The sequence below is a fragment of the Thamnophis elegans genome, chromosome 6 (assembly GCF_009769535.1).
Source record: "Thamnophis elegans isolate rThaEle1 chromosome 6, rThaEle1.pri, whole genome shotgun sequence".
NCBI lineage: Eukaryota > Metazoa > Chordata > Lepidosauria > Squamata > Colubridae > Thamnophis > Thamnophis elegans.
The window spans coordinates 63,759,467-63,779,409 of NC_045546.1; the positions used below are offsets into that span (position 1 = coordinate 63,759,467).

Sequence of the window (19,943 nt, forward strand, 5' to 3'; positions counted from 1 at the left end):
TGTGTGTGTGTGTGTGTGTGTTTGTTTGAGAGAGAGTGAGTGAGAAAGGGAAGAGGGTAGGAGAGATGGTCCAATCCAACGTGTGTGTGTGTGTGTGTGTGTTTGGGAGAGGGAGAGAGGGAGGGAGGAGGGGAAGGGAGAAGAAAAAGAAAGAGGGAAACTTATTTTGCAAAGGAGAAAAACAAATGCTGTCGCTTTAAATTGGAACTGAGCATGCCTGGCTGTGGAATTCTGGGAGTTGAAGTCCACAAGTCTAAAAAAATTTGAAACCCACTACTGTGTCAGTGCCTCACCAGCCATAAACCTCACCACACATCGCTGGTGCGTTCCCTGACCCAGCTGAGTTGGGCAGCAGCTCCCAGCCCTCAGGGAATGGTGCATCCCTGAGGCTCCAGCCCCCAACCCAAGGTAAAGGGCAAGTGGGCAGTATGCTTACTTACCTTTGGTGAGCTGAGGTGCGGAGGCAACTGGTGATGCATGTAGCTGGGCTGTGTGGCGAAGTGAAGGCAACATATATAGGGCTGGGATGGGCAGGGCAAGCTTCAGGCAGGTGGGTGGGGTGAGTGAGTGAGCATTGAGTGAGCATCAGGAAGGTGAGGCGAGCAAGCGTTGAGCGAATGTTAAGCAGGCGGTTGGGGCGAGTGAGCAGTGACTGGGTGACCGGTTTGGGGGCATGGCAAGCCAGCGGTCGCTACCAGTTCAGTGACCCAGGCCAAATTTCCACTACTGGTTCGCGTGAACCAGTGTGAACTGGCTTAACACTACCTCTTATATAGAGGCATTAATTACTATTCTTAATACTCTTTTACTCTTCAAAGCACTCTCTGCCCATCTAGAGTCTGCATAGTATTATTTGGTTTTTTTGGTCTTCTTCATTTTTTTCTTGTTCCCTCTATTGTTTTGGCATAAAATGTGTTAAGTTGTACTTATTTTAAATGCATCTGATTCATAGTCTCTTAAGGACTGGGATTTGCAGAAGTAGCTATTGTAATTATGTGCAAAGCTGAAGCCTTTTTATCTTCTATATTCACTCTTACCTGATTATTATAGTGTTTGAAAGGCTATATGCAGTTTGATTACATTGGGATCAGGCCTTTCCTCTGTATCTTCTTTTTTAATCACAGCTTATTGGAGCTCTAAAACTTTACTGGATAATAGGAGATTCAGATGCCCCCTGAACTACATCTGAGAGTCACAGACTCTGCTTGGAATAAAATCTGCACTAAATAGCCTAATGTGGATGGATAAATATGTATCTTATATAGACAATATCTCTACATACTAATAGACAGGAACTGAAAAGCAGTTTGTAGCTCCAGACTAAGATGAAAGAAGGCCAAGATTTATTTTTTTTACATGAATAAATAAAAAGTTCTTTTTCAGAGATGTGTCAATGTTGTAATAAATATTGTTATAATATTCTGATTGTCAAGTATGAGAAACATATACTTCAAATTAAGATGCTGACTGCTTTTTTAACAAGTGTCTTCTACATATTACAATGGTTCTTCATGTATAATATACCCTCAGATGAAGTTACGAAAACTAAAAAATATCTCACACATTTTTCCTAGCTGTTATATGCTGCCGTGCCTGCAGTAGATTGGAGGAAAAGTTAGAAGTGCTATTAACTGGTGTGGTTCCTGGGACAACTGCTTCACAAATACTCCAAGATACTGCAATGTTAACTCTTTCTCAGAGCATGTCATCTCCAATTCATGATGAAATTCAAGTTATTGATGGTAAGGAAAGTTTTTAAAAAAATACAGTACAGATAATGCTATAGCTGTCTTAAAACTAGACAGTGTATATTTAAGAACATGTTTTTAATGTTTATTGGGTTGCAACAAAATTCAGAGATTCCCATTACAGTTGATTCATTCCATTCATTCCTTTTTTCTAATATTATTAATCTGAGCTTCTTGATTCTTGTTACTTGGATTAACTCTGTTTTAATTGTAAACAACAAAATCTGATATTAATTCCAACAGTCTTTACTCCGTGTACAATACAACCTTGCTTTGAATGCTTAGACTTTGATTCTGGCAACTGTTTGTTGACTACAGTTGTTGTACAGTTGTTACAGGTCACCAATACCTTACTCAAAGCTAAGCTTCTAGTTGCCATGGACTAGAAACAACCAGATGGTAGGCTAAATACCATTGACTACCATACTTAATTATAAGAATCATTGAGCTTTATAGGGATTAGGTCAGCAACTTTAGCTTCTATAACATTTATATGTCTATGAAGTTAGCAGTTGCCCCAGAATCTACAAGAACATAAAGTTCCACCATCCAAATTAACAATGACAACAGTAAAAAAAAAGTATGCTTGCCTTTTGGAAAATTCTGTCCCGGTTGCTGCATTAGTTATATTATGGCAATCTGTAAATTGGTCTTCTGTACATTTTTTTTTGTTGGGATTGTAACAATGTGGCTACCGGTTATTAATGATTAATGTGGTTCCCTGAGGATTGAAGGGCATTTTTGAAATTCTTTTCTTTGGAACAGAATATGAGACTTGCAAGGCTGATGTCAGCCTTCCCTTGAAAAACATCATGAAAATATTAGTAATTTTGTGTAAGGACAGGCATGTTGAAAGTATATAATCATGGATAATGTTGAAAAAATATCTGGAGAAAAATTATCTTGTTCTCTCAGAATATTAAAATCTTTTTTTTTAATTGAACATTTTTGAAAAAAACCCCACAAACTTTTACAAATGTTTAGTTCCACCCCCCCACCCTCCCCCAACCCCCCCAGCGTCCCCCCTCCCCCCGACTTCCCAGAACCAATACAGGTTATTAATCTTTAACAAAGAGAATCTAAGGTACAATTTTAAAAAAAGATAGTTAACGTATTTCCATTGAACTCTAGCTCCTCCCTGCTGAACTAACTCTAGATAATTTATAATTCCTGATCTCTAATCATAAGCTATCTGGAATTTCTTAGTCCCATATTTGTTTTGAGTATAGTCAATCCATCTTTTCCACTCCAGTTTATATCTCTCGTTTGAATGGTCCTTAAGATATGCAGATATTTTGGCCATCTCAGCTAGGTTTGTTACTTTCTTTTTTTTAAAGTTTTTATTTTACACATATAAACACCTCAGTAACAAACACATGACTTAGGACAACATAGGAATCAAAAGTTCCATCAAAAATCATAGGGCAGTTCCGTATCGGTTTCTTTGCAGTTAGTATTTTCCCTTTCTATAATTAGCTATTTATAACCAAATATTGTTTATCTCTAATGTGCTATATATACATACATACAATTCCAGGTAAACATGGTTATTCTTTTTCTTTGCCCATCTTATACTATTGTTATTCCATTTAAGAAATTATAGAGTACAGTTTTGATTGTATTGATTACCATCCCAAGCCTCTATTATGACACCACCTTATTTTCTTTTTCTTCTTTTCTCTCTCCCTTCCTTCTCTACTTCCTTCCTACCTCTTCTCCTTCCCCTTCTTTCTTCCCTTACCTCTCTCCTACTCTTACCCTCTCTCTTCCCCTCTCCTACTTTCCCTCCTTCTCTTACTCTCCCTTCTACCCACCTTTTGTTATCTCTTTCTTCTTCCTACCTCTCCTCCACTCTTCCTCTTCCTTCCCTACTGTCTCTCCTTCTCTTTCTCTCCTTTCCATCCTCCTCTCCTTTCCCTTCCTTCTTCCCTCCTTTCACTACTTCCTTCCTCCTCTCCTTCTTTCTTCCCTCCCTTTCTTTTTCTATTGTTACTGGTGTCTCTTTCAAATCTCAGTTTATGATTTCTTGGAGATTGTATTTCCACAAACGCATATAATGTCATATCATTTCTTTTTCTTTTTTTCTTTTTCGTTCTATAGTCTATATAGCAATAGCAGTAGACTTATATACCGCTTCATAGGCCTTTCAGGCCTCTCTAAGCGGTTTACAGAGAGTCAGCATATTGCCCCCAACAATCTGGGTCCTCATTTTACCCACCTCGGAAGGATGGAAGGCTGAGTCAACCCTGAGCCGGTGAGATTTGAACCGCTGACCTGCTGATCTAGCAGTAGCCTGCAGTGCTGCATTTAACCACTGCGCCACCTTGGCTCTTAATAATACATTCTTATACATTCAGTTCATTCAAATTTATCGAGATAATTATTATTTCTTGATCATATTTAACTGGGGTTGTTTTTTTTTTTGCTTCTGGTTTGTATCTGACTTTTCCCTTTCGCGTGTTCCTTCTCTGCTCTCTCTCTTTCATGCCTCTGTTCTTCTCTCCTGTTTCTTTCGTTATGTTCTGATGTTTCTTCCTCTTGACCTCCACTTTCCAGTTCCTCCTTGTTTCCTTTTTCTATTTCTCTCTTGCGGAATTCATCATAGAATTTCTGTGCATCTTCTGTATTTTCTATCTTATATCTTTTTCCTTGCCAAGATACTAGAACCCCTTCTGGTACCAACCATCTGTACATTATTCTGTTTTTATTTAACTGGTTTGTTAAGAATTGGTACTGCCTATGTTGTTCCCGGATTCTTTGTGGAATCTGTTTGAGCGTGCTCAACTCTTTTCCCTGTAGAGTAATTGTCTCTTCTCTGGTTTTTTTTTTTTTTTACAATCTAGCTGCAGTAAATGCAATATCAGATTAGTCTCTACAACTGTACAATCAGTAATTATGCCTAACAAAAATAACTGAGGGGTAAACTTTATCCTTTTTTAAAGAACATTTTGCATAATCCACCATATTTTTATCCAAAATGCTTTAACCATTTTGCAAGTCCATCATATATGAAAATATGTAGTGTCCATACAATCACATCTCCAGCATTTAGGTTGTAAGTTCACATACATAGAAGCCATTTTTTAGGATCTAAATGCCATCTATAAAACATCTTATAAAAATTTTCTCTCAAGTTTTGGGCCTGTGTAAATTTTACATTTCTCACCCAAATCTTTTCCCATGTATCCAACATTATTGGTTCTTCAATATTTTGAGCCCATTTAATCATACAGTCTTTAACTAGTTCTGTTTCTGAGTCAATTTCTATTAATACATTATATAATCTCTTTATATGCATTGGACTTTGATCTCTAATTTGTTTAAGTAAATTATCCTCGACTTGCATAAAGCCAATTTTTTGATCTATTTTCCCTCTAGCCTGTAACTGCCCGTACTGAAATCATGTTTGAATTACCTTTTCCTTTTTTAGTAGATCCAAGGGTTTCAGTTGTAGTACACCTCTTTCTGCAGTAAGAAGCTGTCTGTAAGTAGTTACATCCTGTTTTTGTACTATGTTCATATTTTCTATTGCATGTCTGGGAATAGCCCACATAGGTATCTTATCGTTTAATTTGTATTGATATTTTTTCCAAACCCGCAGTAGAGCATTCCTTAAAATATGACTTTTAAAATTCTTATCCACCTTTTTGTTGTATAGCAGATAAGCATGCCAACCATATACCAAATCATACCTTTCAATATTAAGTATTCTATCATCTGTTAAGTTAATCCAGTCACTAATTATAGATAGAACTACTGCATCATAATATAGTTTTAAATTGGGTAATTTCAAGCCTCCTCTTTCATGCACATCTTGCATTATTTTTAGTTTTACTCTCGGCTTCTTCCCTACCCATACAAATTTATTAATACCCTTCTGCCATTCTAGCAGGCTTGCATCTTTTTAAAGTATTGGTAACATTTGAAAAAGAAATAAAAATTTAGGTAGAATATTCATTTTCACTGCTGCTATTCTTCCCAGCAAAGATAACTGTAATTTCTCCCATTTTTTCATCTCTGTCTGTATACTATGCCATAGTAGTTTATAATTATACTTATATAACTTCCCATTTGAGGTTGAGATATAAACTCCTAAATATTTGACCTTTTTAACTATTTCACATTCTGTCATTCCTTCTAGTTCTTCCCTTTGTTTAGTATTCATATTTATAGCTAGTATCTTTGTTTTCCCTAAGTTTATTTTAAATCCTGACACTCGGCCATATTGATTAATCATATTCATTAAAACCTTACTAGATTCCTGTGGTTGGGTTAATGTTATAACCAAGTCATCCGCAAAAGCATGTACTCTATATTCTTGCTGCCTAATCCTGATTCCCTGTAAGTCCCCTGAACTCCGTATTTTATTCAACAATAGTTCCAAAGTTATAATAAACAATAGTGGAGATAAGGGACAACCCTGCCTTGTATCTCTCTCAATTTTAAATGAATCTGTTAGACTCCCATTAATTATGATTTGAGCTGTTTGTTCCTGATATATTGCTTTAATTGATTTTAGAAAGTGCTGTCCTATTTGCATTTATTGCAATATTTTCAGCAGGAATTGCCAATTCACTCGATCAAAGGCTTTTTCAGCATCTAAAAATATAAGCGCAGCAGGGATTTGGTTGTTCTTTCCCAGGTATTCTAATGTATCGAGAATTAATCTTATGTTAGTTTACATTTGTCTCCCTTGAATAAAACCTGTTTGATCATTATGAATCAATGGCTGAATAGCCAACATTAACCTATTCACTAGTATTTTAGTGAAAATTATATAATCTATATTAAGTAATGATATGGCTCTATAATTTTTTGGTTGAGTAAGATCTTGATCTTCTTTGGGTATCAAAGATATAAAGGCTGTCTTCCAAGATGGGGGTACCTTCTCTTCCACTTGGATCTTATTAAATAATTCCTTAAGCGGTTCTACCATTTCTAATTGCAAATTTTTGTAGTAAGCCGCTGTCAAGCCATCTGTACCCGGTGCTTTTCCTGCTTTTAGTTGTTTAATTATCTGGAAAATTGGCCTTCCCATCTTTAGGTCAAAGGCTTCAGAGAGAATCTGTTTCAGGTTTTCTTGAGTTTTCTCTAGGAGGCCCCTTATCCTTAAAGCAAATTCCATTTGTCTATACTGTAACATTATAATTTCATTTTTGCATCGCTAACCTTTTGTTGAACCACATCCATCTTCGTTGCCAAGTTAATATCAGAGTCAATAAGGTCTTCTAGCCTTTCTTCAATTCCCAATGCGTAGCCTGATAGGGAATTAAAAGCCATCAGGAAATCCTCTCTAATCGCTCGATTGCGTGTTATAAACTCTTCAGACAGTTGTTTGTTAGCAGCAGATATCTCTTCCTTAATTTTTACTTCCATCGCATCTGCATGATTTTTTAAAGCATCAATTAATTCTTTCTACAAGATTTCTCTGGTCAGAGGCTCCCCTGCAGAAGTAGGGGGAAGTAATGACTGTAATTTAGTAGTGGGCGCTGGTGAGCTCCCGGCACTTTTGGACGTGGGGGGGGGGGATTTTTGCTTAGAAACCATCTCAGGTTTAATCTTCTTTATTCAATTAATAAGTCCAGGCAAACCAATTATACAGCAGTTGCTATTTAGTTTGATAATAAATCACGTCTAGGCTCCGTAAGAGTGCTATCAAAGTCTAACCCCTCCTACACAGCTCGGAGCCATTTTGTGTGTCTTTCAGCAAGTAATTGTCAGAAGGAATTCTTTACAGATGGAGCTAAGGATTTATACATACAATTAGAAGTTCACGAGTATTGGTTCAGCTCGTATTGAAGTCAGCAGTAAATCAGTCTTTGTACTGAGGATGAGCGAAGATCTTCGTTCTGCAGCAAAAGGCAGAATAAATCTTAGCGCGGAGGTGCTATGCTGCCGGGTGCCCCCCTTCCTCCCAGATTTTTAGACTGGGAGGATTAGTTAGAGGGCTTCCCAAGCATAGCTTCTCGCCTCCCCCTTCTAAGCCCGAAGGAGAGGTAAACAAACTGCTAAACAGTTTGATGGATTGCTGTTTAGATAGTTTAACGCAGCCAAGATTTGGGAGCTGTTAAAAACAACATCCCCCTGTCAGGCCCCGCCCACCGGAAGTCCAGAATATTAAAATCTCGAGTCATTCACTAAAGAAGGAAGTACTTATACTGTATAATTTAGTGCCACCAAATGTCTTGGTGGTCATTAATTTATGTAGTTGTAAAGGAGAGGTGGAGAAGTTCATGTTAGATAGGACAGTATTAATCATAATTTCTGTCATTTTTGCCATAGAGAAATTTCTGATTAAAATATGCATCATTATTAAGAAGTCTAAATTTCCATTATTTAGTTAAGTGCACTGATGGACATTAGTCTGACATTTTGTATTTCAGGAGTGAAATTCAGCAGGTTCTGACAGGTTCTGGAGAATTGGTAGTGGAAATTTTGAGTAGTTTGGAGAACCAGCAAATGCCATCTCTGGCTGGCCCCAGAGTGGGGTGGGAATGCAGATTTTGCAATATCCTTCCCCTGCCATGCCCACCAAGCCACGCCGACAAAACCAGTAGTAAAAAAATTGAATTTTACCACTGATATTTCATTTACTTAGTGTTTATAAAAATTATTATATTTCACAGTTGAAAGCATTCTGTTCTTGAGCAAAACTACAGATTTTATAGTGTCCTGTAGCATCAGCTTCATACTAGCCTTTGAATAAACAATTGAATATTTTAAAATCATTAATAGTTAAAATAAGTAAAACTTCCTCAATAGCAATTATATAATGAACAAATGCAATTATAGTTTCACAATAGCAGCCAGCAAGCCATGATACCTTCTTATAAATAGTATCTGAAAATAGGAAACCTGCCTCTGAGCCGCGTTATAAAATATGTAAATGACATATTCTGCTGCTTGTGGTCTAACTGTCACCCACCATGCATTCATAATGTGCCATCCATTTAGAGTAGTATAAAATAAATTTGGAATAGAACAACAAAATACACTATCTAGTTTAGCTTTCAGGGATTGCACATAACACTTGCACAATAGAAACAAACATGCTGCACACACTCCCTTTGACATATCTACAAAAAGACTTAATATAAACCAGAGGTGGGTTCCTGTTGTGGCTCGGTAGGAGCCTTTGGAACTGCTATCAGACTCCTGTGAGTGGTTTCAGGATGCACACAGGAGAGGGGATGACTGACATAAGGAACAATTGAGGACTCACGGGAGATGATAATGAGCAGCTGTGGCTCATTAGGATCTCCTCCTGTGGATAAAAAGACTGATGGTGCCACGCCCTGGTCGCAGAAGTCAACGTTCCATTCCATTCCGTTCCTGTTCTAGTTATGTTTGTTTGCAACCATCGAGAAAAAGCACTTGGATAAGTGATTTGATTTATATAATCCTGTTTTGCTGTAGTTTACTTTTGCCAGAGAATTTATCTGTGTTTATTTTGGGCTCGCAGCCAGCAAGAGCTGGGACTGATAAAAATATTCCTTTGAACATTCTGTCTGGCTGTAGTTTTTGAACGGGCAAGGTGGGGGTCAGAACAGTTTGACTTCTGCCCAGACAAACCTCCATTCATACAATTATGGAGCAATTTCACGCTGAGAATGTCCTGGCCCAGCAAATTACAGTGTTGTCTGGTCAAATTTCACAACTGCAGAGGTCTGCAAACCCCCTCCCCCAGGAAGTGCCCAGTGGCTATGCTGGATAAATTTGATGGAAATCAAGCCATGTTTGCAGCGTTTCTGGGACAATGCCAACTGTTCCAGAGTTTGAGAGCGGAGGACTTCCCCACCGACCGGACGAAGGTGGGATTTATTATTAGTTTGCCCTCAGGCACAGCTGCCCGTTGGGCAACACCCTTGTTAACTCAGCCTAGCCCGTTGTTGGATGACTTCCAGGGTTTTTGTCAATACTTTAAGCGTATGTTTGAGGATCCTATTGAGGGGGAAACAACAACCAGACGTCTTAAGTCACTGCAGCAGGGGAGTGGTTCATTGCAAGACTAGGTGAGTGAATTCAGGCTGCGTAACCAGGATTCAGCGTGGAATGAACCAGCTCTGATGGACACTTTCCAAGACGGGTTGTCTGATGCCTTAAAAGATGAACTGGCAAGGGTGGACAGGCCACTGACGTTCGACGTGTTGGTCCACTTGTGCCTCCGGATAGACGCCCGGCTGCAGAGGCGTAGGCCTCACCGTGCATTCCAGAAGACCACTAGTGTGCCGGTTCATCAAGAGACTGCAGTGGAATGGGAGGAGCCCATGGAGTTGGGTGCTGTCAGACCCCGAGTGTCACATACAGAGATGGACAGACGACGTGCTGAGGGGTTGTGTTTTTACTGTGGGGATCCTGGACACCTGGCAGGGAGTTGCTCCAAAAAGAGTAGGAGGGTTGTGCGGCCTGCGGCCGTCCCTCAGCAACGAACTATCGTGTCGGACAACCGGCACGTTTGTGCAGCTCTGATACCCTGCTCGCACAATGTAGCGTGCATTCATGGTGTGTGGAATCCAAGGGCGGATGCCCTGCCTAGGAAATCGGAGAACTCTGACCCTGTATACTCGCTTCCTCCCCGGACAGTTCTACCCATCGCATCCTGCGCTGCAGTTTATTATCCCGTGAGCATACAGTCTCTGATACGGGATCCGCAGTGGGGTGATGAATGTGTGGAGCGACAAAAGGCGGAAGTAGGGCCGGCTTCCCCGTGGACTTTGGAAAGGGATCTTTTGAAATATCGGGACTGGTTCTATGTTCCCGCAGGGCCCATCCGTAGACAGGTGCTCTCTCAGGTTCATGGCGCTTCCGCAGTGAGACATTGGGGTTTTTTCCGCACATTGGGCATGGTATCCCGTACGCTTTGGTGGCCCCACTTAAGAAATGACGTGCGGAAGTGCGTGGAGTCGTGTGTCCAGTGTCAATGGGCCAGGTCTGCGAGGAGGGCTTCTCTGAGATTCCAGCCCTTGCCGACCCTGGTCCCCGCAGCACAGGACTTCGTTTCTACGATCCCGGCTGGGCACCAGTGTCTTTGACTGTGTTCTGTGGAGGCCGTCACCAACCCTTCCGGGCCGCATCCCAAGCATCGGAACTGGGGGTGGGGGGTGGACCCTGCGATGGGGGATAGTGTTGTGGCCCGGCAGGAGTCGTTGGAGCTGCCGCCAGACTCCGACAGTATGCGGGCTGGTGGGTTGGCCTTGGAGGAGGTGGAGAACTCTGGACAGGGTGTTAGGGCCCGGCAGGAGCTGTTAGAGCTGCCGCCAGAATCCGACAGTACAGGGGCTGGTGGGTCGGCCTTGGAGGAGGTGGAGGACCCTGGACAGGGTGTCAACGCCACGCAGGGCAGGAAGAGACGTGGTGGCCACCAGATGAAGGGGGAGCATTGGATCAAGGGGAATGTTCCTGAAAGTATTTGGGAGTTATATCAGGAGGCAAACAGGTTGAGGGCTACTCAGCGGAAAGAGCAAAGGAGGAAACACAGAAGATGATTGCGAGCCTATCATACGGACAACCCATCCCGACCGCATCCAGACCGTCAGACCCGGGGGAAGGGCCCTGCGGTGAGGGATAGTGTTGTTGCTCGGTAGGAGCCTTTGGAACTGCTATCAGACTCTGACACAGAAACCTCCTGTGAGTGGTTTCAGGATGCACACAGGAGAAGGGCTGACCAACGTAAAGAACAATTGAGGACTCACAGGAGATGATAACGAGCAGCTGTGGCTCGTTAGGATCTCCTCTTGCGGATAAAAAGACTGATGGTGCCACGCCCTGGTCGCAGAAGTCAACATTCCGTTCTGTTTCTGTTCTAGTCAAGTTTGTTTGCAACCATCGAGAAAAAGCACTTGGATAAGTGATTTGATTTATATAATCCTGTTTTGCTGTAGTTTACTTTCGCCAGAGAATTTATCTCTGTTTATTTTGGGCTCGCAGCCAGCAAGAGCCGGGACTGATAAAAATATTCCTTTGAACATTCTGTCTGGCTGTAGTTTTTGAACAGGAAAGATGGGGATCAGAACAGGTTCCTATCTATTCGGTCCAGTTTGTGAAAATCTGGCAGATCTTTCTGAACTGGTAGTAATGGCAGCCTGGCCATACCCCCCAAACCAGTTCCCTGGTCACAGCTCACTTGCCCCATCCCACCCAGTCTCTGCTCTGCAGTTTGCCTGCCTGAAGTGCTGCACCCCTGATCTGTCTTCCAGGTAAGCCGGCGAGTCATGGCTTAGCTAGCTGCCCTGCCCACTTCCCTGTGGCCTTGCCATTCTTCTCTGCCTTCCATGCGACCTTCCCAATGTCCCCATGGTCAGCTTGTGAAGGCAGGCAAATGGAAGGCCGCATGGAAAGCAGGGAAGCATGGCAGGGCCGGGTGAAAGGGAGCAAGCAGCCTACTCTGCCGTGGCCTTGCCAAGCTTCCCTGCCTTCCACGTGGCCTTACTGGTGGTCCCCCATGCCCACTTGCCTTCTGAGGTGGTGTCCAGCCTGGTCTGGCCAGTGGGTGGGCGGGTGGCCCTTGGTGGAAAGACAGATGCTGTGCTGCAGCTGAGAGAGGTGGTGGTGGCCGTGGCAGTGGCAATGCTGCGGGAAGGCAAGCGGACATCCTGGGCCTGCTGCACATTCACCCACTCAGTTTTTGCAAAGGCAAAGCCCCCCCCTTGCTGCAGGGCAATCCAAAGAGGGGGGGATGCTGCTGCAGAAAAGGGTGCCCTGCAGTGGGGGGGCTCTACCTTTGCAGAAATGGAGCAGGCACACATGCTTCAGCCCCTGGATGTCCGCTTGCCCTCCTGGAGCTCTTCCTTCCTTCTCCCGCTGTCAAAAGAAAGAATATCCTGCTGTCCTAGAATTGTGCCGCACTGGAGAGTTCTCCTGCATGTGCCTGGTGGCAGCAGTGGCAACAGCACTGGCAGAACACACCCTGTCTTCAGGGGGGGTCATTCCCCCAGCCAAATCAACTACGGCAGCACCAACAGATGGCGGGATATTCTTTTCGGCAGCGGGAGAAGGAAGAAAATGCTCCAGGAGGACAGGCAGTGCAAATGTGCAGCATTCCCAGGACATCCGCCTGGCACCTCTCTCAAAGAGAATGAAGCAGGCACAGAGCTTCTTCCAACAGCCAAGGAAAGAAGAGGGGCTGAGGCCTCGACTGTTGGAAGAAGTGCCCATGGCCGCTTCATTCTTTTTAAGAGCTGCCTTCCTGGCCATGGCGAGAAATCAATGGGAGGGGGAGTAGAAAGCTGAGCTTCTGCTAGATTCATCCTTCTCCTCTCTCTCCCCCTGATTTCTCCCTGGCTGCCCTTGCCTCATGCCACAGCAAGCAAGGTGGCTGTCAAAGAGAATGAATCAGGCACAGGGACTTTTCCCAACAGACAAAGAAGGAAGAGGAGCAGAGGCCTTGGCTGTTGGAAGAAGCGGCTGATTCATTCTCTTTAAAAATCATCTTGCAAAATGGGGAATTTTCTGACATTTTGCAAGGCGGCTCTCAAAGAGAATGAAGTGGCTGCGGGCGCTTCTTTCAAGAGCCAAAGAAGGAAGAGGAGCGGAGGCCTCGAATGTTGGAAGAAGCACCCATGCTTTCATTCTCTTTGAAAGCTGCCTTGCTTGCTGTGGGGAGAAATCAGAGGGAGGGGGAGGAGAAAGCCGAGCTTCTGCTAGGGATGGCCTTCTCCTCCCTCTCCCCTTGATTTCTCCCTGGCCACACTCATCTTGTGTTACAGCAAGTGCGGTGTGTGTGTGTAAGGGGGCAGGATGGGACAGATCAGCTGGCAGGCTTGCAAGGCCTCAGTTTCCCCACTGCCACGACTCTTGGAGGAAGGAGGCAGGGATGCTGCTTGGCACTCACTTACCGCTATCCACTGTTGTCCCTGCAGGACAGAGCATTACCTGCCCCCTCCCCACCGGCTGCAGCCTGGGCCCCACCTGCCCTGCTTAGCTGGGTGGCTGGCAGGGAAAGCGGAGAGGGGGCGAGTGGCGGTAAGTGTAAGGGAAGTGGTAAAATCCCTGCCTCCTTCTTCCAAGAGCCGTGGCAGAGGGGAAACCAAGGCTTCTTTGCCAGCCTCCCAGCTCGCAATTTTTTTTGCAGTTCTGTGGGCGTGGCTAGGTGGGGGGCATGTGAGTGTATGTGCCTGAGTGACACACCCAATCAGTCACATGCCCCCCACCTAGCCACACACACAGAACAAGTAGTAAAAACATTTGAAACCCACCCATAGTATAGGGTGACCAGATGTCCCGCATTTGGCGGGACAGGCACGCCTTCTCATAACTTTTCCCGCGTCCCGGGCCATTCCCAAAAGATCCTGCTTAATTTTGGCACCTTCTTCGACTCGCTCCCCCGCCCATCCGCTGCCGCTCGCATGAGCGAGGTAGCATAGCGAGTGAGCGGGCGGATGGGCGGGGGAGCGAGCTCGCCTTTCCAGCCCCACTTCCGGAGAAGCCGTGGGACAGCCTCCGTGAAAAGAGCCACCTGGGGCCGCCGCTTCTTCTCCAAACTCAGAGTAAGTGATGGGCGGGGCGAGTGAGTGGGCGGATGGTGGTGGGATTGCCGCCCGCTGCACTGCAGCTGACTCGCCCCGGGCCGGGCGGGCTGGGAGGCTTTGGGCGTCCGGGCAGGAAGAGCGCGGAAGAAGGCAGAGCGGTGCTCGATACGACTCTGCTGCTTCTGCTGGAGGAGCCCCTAGATAGGGAAGGCGGGTGGCGGGGCGGAGCAAGGGAGCGCAAGCGGCGGATCCCGGGCTCATATGCAGACGGAGCTCTCCAGGCACAGGAGCGCTGGAAAAGTGCTCTGCTCATGCACCCACCGGGACGGAGCACGCTCGCTCGCTCGCTCCAGCCCTGCCTGCCAGCACGCTAAAGTGCCGGTATGACTTTGAAGGGCTGGCTTGTCTTCCACGTCAGCCTGCGCGGAAGGCAAGCCAGCCCTTAAAAGTCATGCTGGCAGTTTAGAACTTGGCCACCATTCAGCTAAACATGTTTCGCTGAATGGCGGCCGAGGGGCACGCTAAAGTGCCGGCATGACTGCTTTCCATGTCGGCCCGCGCGGAAGGCAAGCCAGCCCTTCAAAGTCATGCCGGCAGTTTAGAACTCAGCCGCCATTCAGCGAAACAGCGACACATGTTTCACTGAATGGCGGCCAAGGGGCAGGCTAAAGTGCCGGCATGACTTTGAAGGGCTGGCTTGCCTTCCACGTCAGCCCACGCGGAAGGCAAGCCAGCCCTTCAAAGTCATGCTGGTAGTTTAGTGTGCCCCTCGGCCACCATTCAGCGAAACATGTGTCGCTGAATGGCGGCCGAGCCCTGCCAGCAGCCTTCCGGGCCGGCCTGCCATTCAGCGCTCGCACCCAGCACTCGCATGCCCACAGGATGGCGCCGGGGAGGAGAGGAACTGCGTGGGTCCTGCCGCTCATGGTACGGGTGAGGGTTGGCCGGCTGGGAGTGAGGGTGGCTGCTGCCGAGGCCTCCAGCCTTGCAATCCTGGGCAGGGAAGGCGAAGGTTTGCTCCGGAGCTGCGGAAGACCGTTGCTGCACCGGGAGGCCTCCGCCCCAGGGATCCCCCGCTCCACCCATTTGGATTACCCCCAAACCCAAAGGAGCCTGGGCGCAGGGGTGCAGGCCAGGGAAGACGGGGTTTGGGGGCTCGGAGGAGGAAGGGGCGATTTCCCCCTCCATTCATCTGTCCCGCTGCAGAGCTCCTCCTGGGGGAGGGGGAGGCGGCGAGTGCGCTGATCCCCGTTTGCAAGACCAGCCCTCCACCTTCTTGTCCCATTGGGAAGGGGGTGGGTGGGAGACAAGAAGGGGCAGGCTGGCCTCGCTGCTTGCATTTCCCCTATTCCCCCCTCCCAATATAGGTGCAGAGAAAGAGCCAGGCTTCAGAAAGGAAAGGATATTTTTAATAATTTTCTTTGTCTGAATATGATTTCCCATTGAGGAAAAGAGGAGTTTTATTTCCCCACCAGTAAAAAAAAACGTTTAGTCTTTGAAGGGCCCTTGTTTGACATCTGTCTAGGATCCCATCTCACACACCTCTTTCAGAAAGAGCTTGGTGCACCTAGGATCCCACCTCACACACCTCCTCTTTCAGAAAGAGCTTGGTGCACCTAGGATCCCACCTCACACACCTCCTCTTTCAGAAAGAGCTTGGTGCACCTAGGATCCCAGCTCACACACCTCCTCTTTCAGAAAGAGCTTGGTGCACCTAGGATCCCACCTCACACACCTCCTCTTTCAGAAAGAGCTTGGTGCACCTAGGATCCCCCACCTCACACACCTCCTCTTTCAGAAAGAGCTTGGTACACCTAGGATCCCACCTCACACACCTCCTCTTTCAGAAAGAGCTTGGTGCACCTAGGATCCCCCACCTCACACACCTCCTCTTTCAGGGTTGAAAACTGTTTTATTTCATTTTCATTTTCATTTTATACAAGCACTTATATACTGTGCATTTAAAAAAAAGCAATAAACACAACTCATCTTCACCATGGAAAACCAACATAGCACTTCAATCCTCCATACACCCTTTCTTCTCCCCCTCCAACTTTCATTTCTCCCCTCCAGCATTCCCCTCTTCTACTTCCCTTCCCCCTCAGACATTCCTTTCTCCCCTTCCCTCCATCTCACCCTCCTTACATTCCCCTCTCACTCCCTCTTTACTTCTCCCTCTTCTTTCCCTCTACTCCTCACTTTGGTGTATTTCTACTATTCATTAATCTATTCAATTTATATTTTACACTAAAATGAAAAAAAAAATGAAAAAAAAAGAAAAATAAAAGGAAAAGAGAAAAAAAGAAAAAAATCCATTTCCAAAGCAATACCTCCCACCTTGTAGTTGTGTGTTTTGTTGTTTCTCTTCTACTTCTCCTTGTCTTTCTCCAAGTCCGGGTGATTCAGGAAGTCCCGCCTTCAGGATCTCATAATAAAAATCTCGGGCTTCCCAAACAGAGTTGAGGCGATGTTTTTGGTCATCAAGTGTAACTGTAATACCAAATGGCACTTCCCATCTATTTCTGAGTTCTTTAGTTAGAAAAGCATAGTCTCTCCTGGCTCTTATCATTTGGGTGGTATTTCTTTGAAAACAATCAAGTCCTGTCCATCAATTCGCAGCCTGTTATTATAAAACTCTTGTATTATCGCATTTCTGGATTCTCTTGTAGCAAAATATATAATTATATCTCTCGGAAGCTGTCTCTGTTTTGCTACGCACAAATTATGGCGGTAAATTTTTTGGATCTGCCAATCAAAGTTGAGTCCCAGACCTCCCACCGAACGACTAAAAGCCTCAAAAAGGGTCTGTTTCAAATTCTCCTGTTCGTTTTCACGCAATCCCCTAACTCTTATTGCAAACGCAGTCTTCTTATAATTTGTCATGACAAGTTGTTTTTGTGCGTTTTCAACTTCCTGTTGTAACATTTCAATTTTAGATGTCAGGTTAGAATTAGCTTCTTCCAAAAGTTCCAGTTTATCCTCCATTCCAGCAATATAATCTGTCATTACATTTATAACCCCGATCATATCCTCCTTTGTTTAAGCAATCTTGGCATCAAGTTTGTCACATAAGTCCGAAATAAGTTGCTTCATTTCCTCTCTAAATTCTTTAAGGGTTTCAAAAAGAAATTCTTTCGTTAACAAATCTCCAGTAGAGGGCGTAGAAGTCAAGAGCTGCGGCTTTATAGCAATTGCTTGGGATGTATTGTTAAAGAAACATTTAGACTGCTTTGATTTGGGAGCCATTATAAAAAGGAAACAAACAAAGTCTCTGCTCACCTTGATTTAAGATAAAATACTTTCAATAAACTTTTGACAATTAGTAAAGAGAAGTCTTCAGGAAAACAGGGCTAATTAAATATATCATATATCAAATGCGGAAGCTATAAAATCGCCATTTTGAAAAGCAGTTAGACAAAGGAGTTTTTTTTTTATAAAATTGAAGCTGGTATTTTGAATAATAATAAAAAAAGCGTTCTCAGGAATGGTCGCTGCTCGGATTGATTTTAAATAGCTTAGTTTTGTCCTGAGGGGGGGGGGGCGAACTGCCTTGAGCTGAAAAAAAACAGCTGAGAAGATCTGGCTGGAGTAAAAAAACCTCAGCTTTTGTTGAACCTCTTCTCCGTTCACAGCGAAAAACAAAAAGCTGTGAACTACAAAGAGGATTCTAACGACTGAGTTCCTCCCTGCTCCTTTCTTGCCTGAAAGGAGAGATATCTATAGATCTTTTAGATATACAGACCAGAATTCTGAGGGCAGCTCCGTTGAGCCACCGGCAATGGCAGGCCCCTCCCCCGGAAGTCCACACACCTCCTCTTTCAGAAAGAGCTTGGTGCACCTAGGATCCCACCTCACACACCTCCTCTTTCAGAAAGAGCATGGTGCACCTAGGATCCCACCTCACATACCTCCTCTTTCAGAAAGAGCTTGGTGCACCTAGGATCCCACACCTCACACACCTCCTCCCAGCTTGGGAGATGGTGGGATCTCCTGCTTTCTGAGCTTGGTGCAGCAAGGATCCCACTATCCTACTATTTTATTTTATTTTATTTTTTTGTTAAAATGTTTTTATTTTCCATTTTTCATTTTCATACACTCACATATATACTGTGCATAGCCGGGGCCATACAACATTAAACAATAATCACAGCAATTCCTCTTGTCAACAATACCCCCCAAAATAGAAACCCAATATACCTCTTCCACTCGCCATACACCTCTTTCTTCCACCCGCCTCCAACTTTCTATCTTCCCTTCATCATTCCCCTCTACCCTACTTCCCCTCCCCCCCTACCACTCCTCTCTCCCGATCCACTCCCTCCCTTCCTTCTCACCCTCCCTCCCATCCTCTCTCCCGCCCTCTCTACCCATCTTTCTTCTATCCCACTCCTCCTCCCCTTGGTGTATTTCTACTATATGTCAATGTACTCAACTTATCCTATTTTTACAGAGAAATTAAAGAGAAACAGTATAGCAATAGCAATAGCAATAACAGTAGACTTATATACTGCTTCATAGGCCTTTCAGGTCTCTCTAAGCAGTTTACAGAGTCAGCATATTGCCCCCAACAACAATCCGGGTCCTCATTTTACCCACCTCGGAAGGATGGAAGGCTGAGTCAACCCTGAGCCGGTGAGATGTGAAGTCGCATTACATTGAAATCTAATACATAGTATATATTCCCCCTCCCCTCACCCTCCCTCCCAACATCCAACCTCCCTCCCCCCCGACTTCCTAGAGCCCGTACACGGTATAGATTTTTAACAAACACAGTCTAAAATATATTGAGAAAAAAGAAATAAAAAAAGAGGTTAATAACATCTCTACATTGATCTTAGCTTCTTCCTGCTACACTAACTGATTTAAACACAGTTTAAATCATTCCTAATCTTAAGCATAGGCTATCTGGAATTTCTTAGTCCCGTATTTGTTTTGTATATAGTCAATCCATTTTTTCCAGTCTCGTTTATATCTCTCATTTGAATGATCTTTAAGATATGCCGATATTTTAGCCATCTCGGCTAAATTTGTAACTTTCAATGTCCATTCTTGAGTTGTAGGCAAGTCTTCCTTCTTCCAGTATTGCGCCACCAACAATCTTGCTGCCATTATTAGGTGCAAAATCAAGTTAGTCTCCACCACTGTAAAGTCAGTACATATACCTAGTAAAAATAACTGAGGAATAAACTTTATCCTTCTTTTAAAGATATTTTGCATAATCCACCATATTTTTATCCAAAATGCCTTAACCTTTTGGCAGGTCCATCATATATGAAAATATGTAGCATCGAGAGAACCACACCTCCAACATTTAGGCTGTACATTCGGATACATAGAAGCCAACATTTTATGATCTAAATGCCATCTATAGAACATCTTATAAAAATTTTCTCTCAGGTTTTGAGCTTGTGTAAATTTCACATTTCTTACCCATATTCTTTCCCATGTATCCAACATTATTGGTTCTTCAATATTTTGAGCCCACTTTATCATACAATCTTTAACTAATTCTGTTTCCGAATCCATCTGTATTAATACATTATATATCCTCTTTATATGCATTAAACTTTGATCTCTTATTTGTTTAAACAAATTATCCTCAACTTGGATAAAACCAATTTTTTGATCTATTTTCCACCTGGCCTGTAATTGCCCACACTGGAACCATGTTTGAACTACCTTCTCCTCTTTTAATACCTCTAAAGATTTTAGTTGTAGTACCCCCCTT

General features: G+C 44.1%; 1 protein-coding gene across 1 annotated transcript in view; it reads left to right on the forward strand.

The window, feature by feature from the left end:
- Nucleotides 1–1,604: 1,604 nt before the first annotated feature.
- The window catches only part of LOC116510543 (cilia- and flagella-associated protein 47-like), a 93,484-nt gene continuing 75,145 nt past the window's right edge, over nt 1,605–19,943 (forward strand). Inside the window, exon 1 of the mRNA XM_032220142.1 lies at nt 1,605–1,742. Within this exon, the coding sequence (XP_032076033.1) occupies nt 1,682–1,742 (61 nt within the window). The 5' untranslated portion in view covers nt 1,605–1,681. The remainder of the gene's footprint in view (nt 1,743–19,943) is intronic.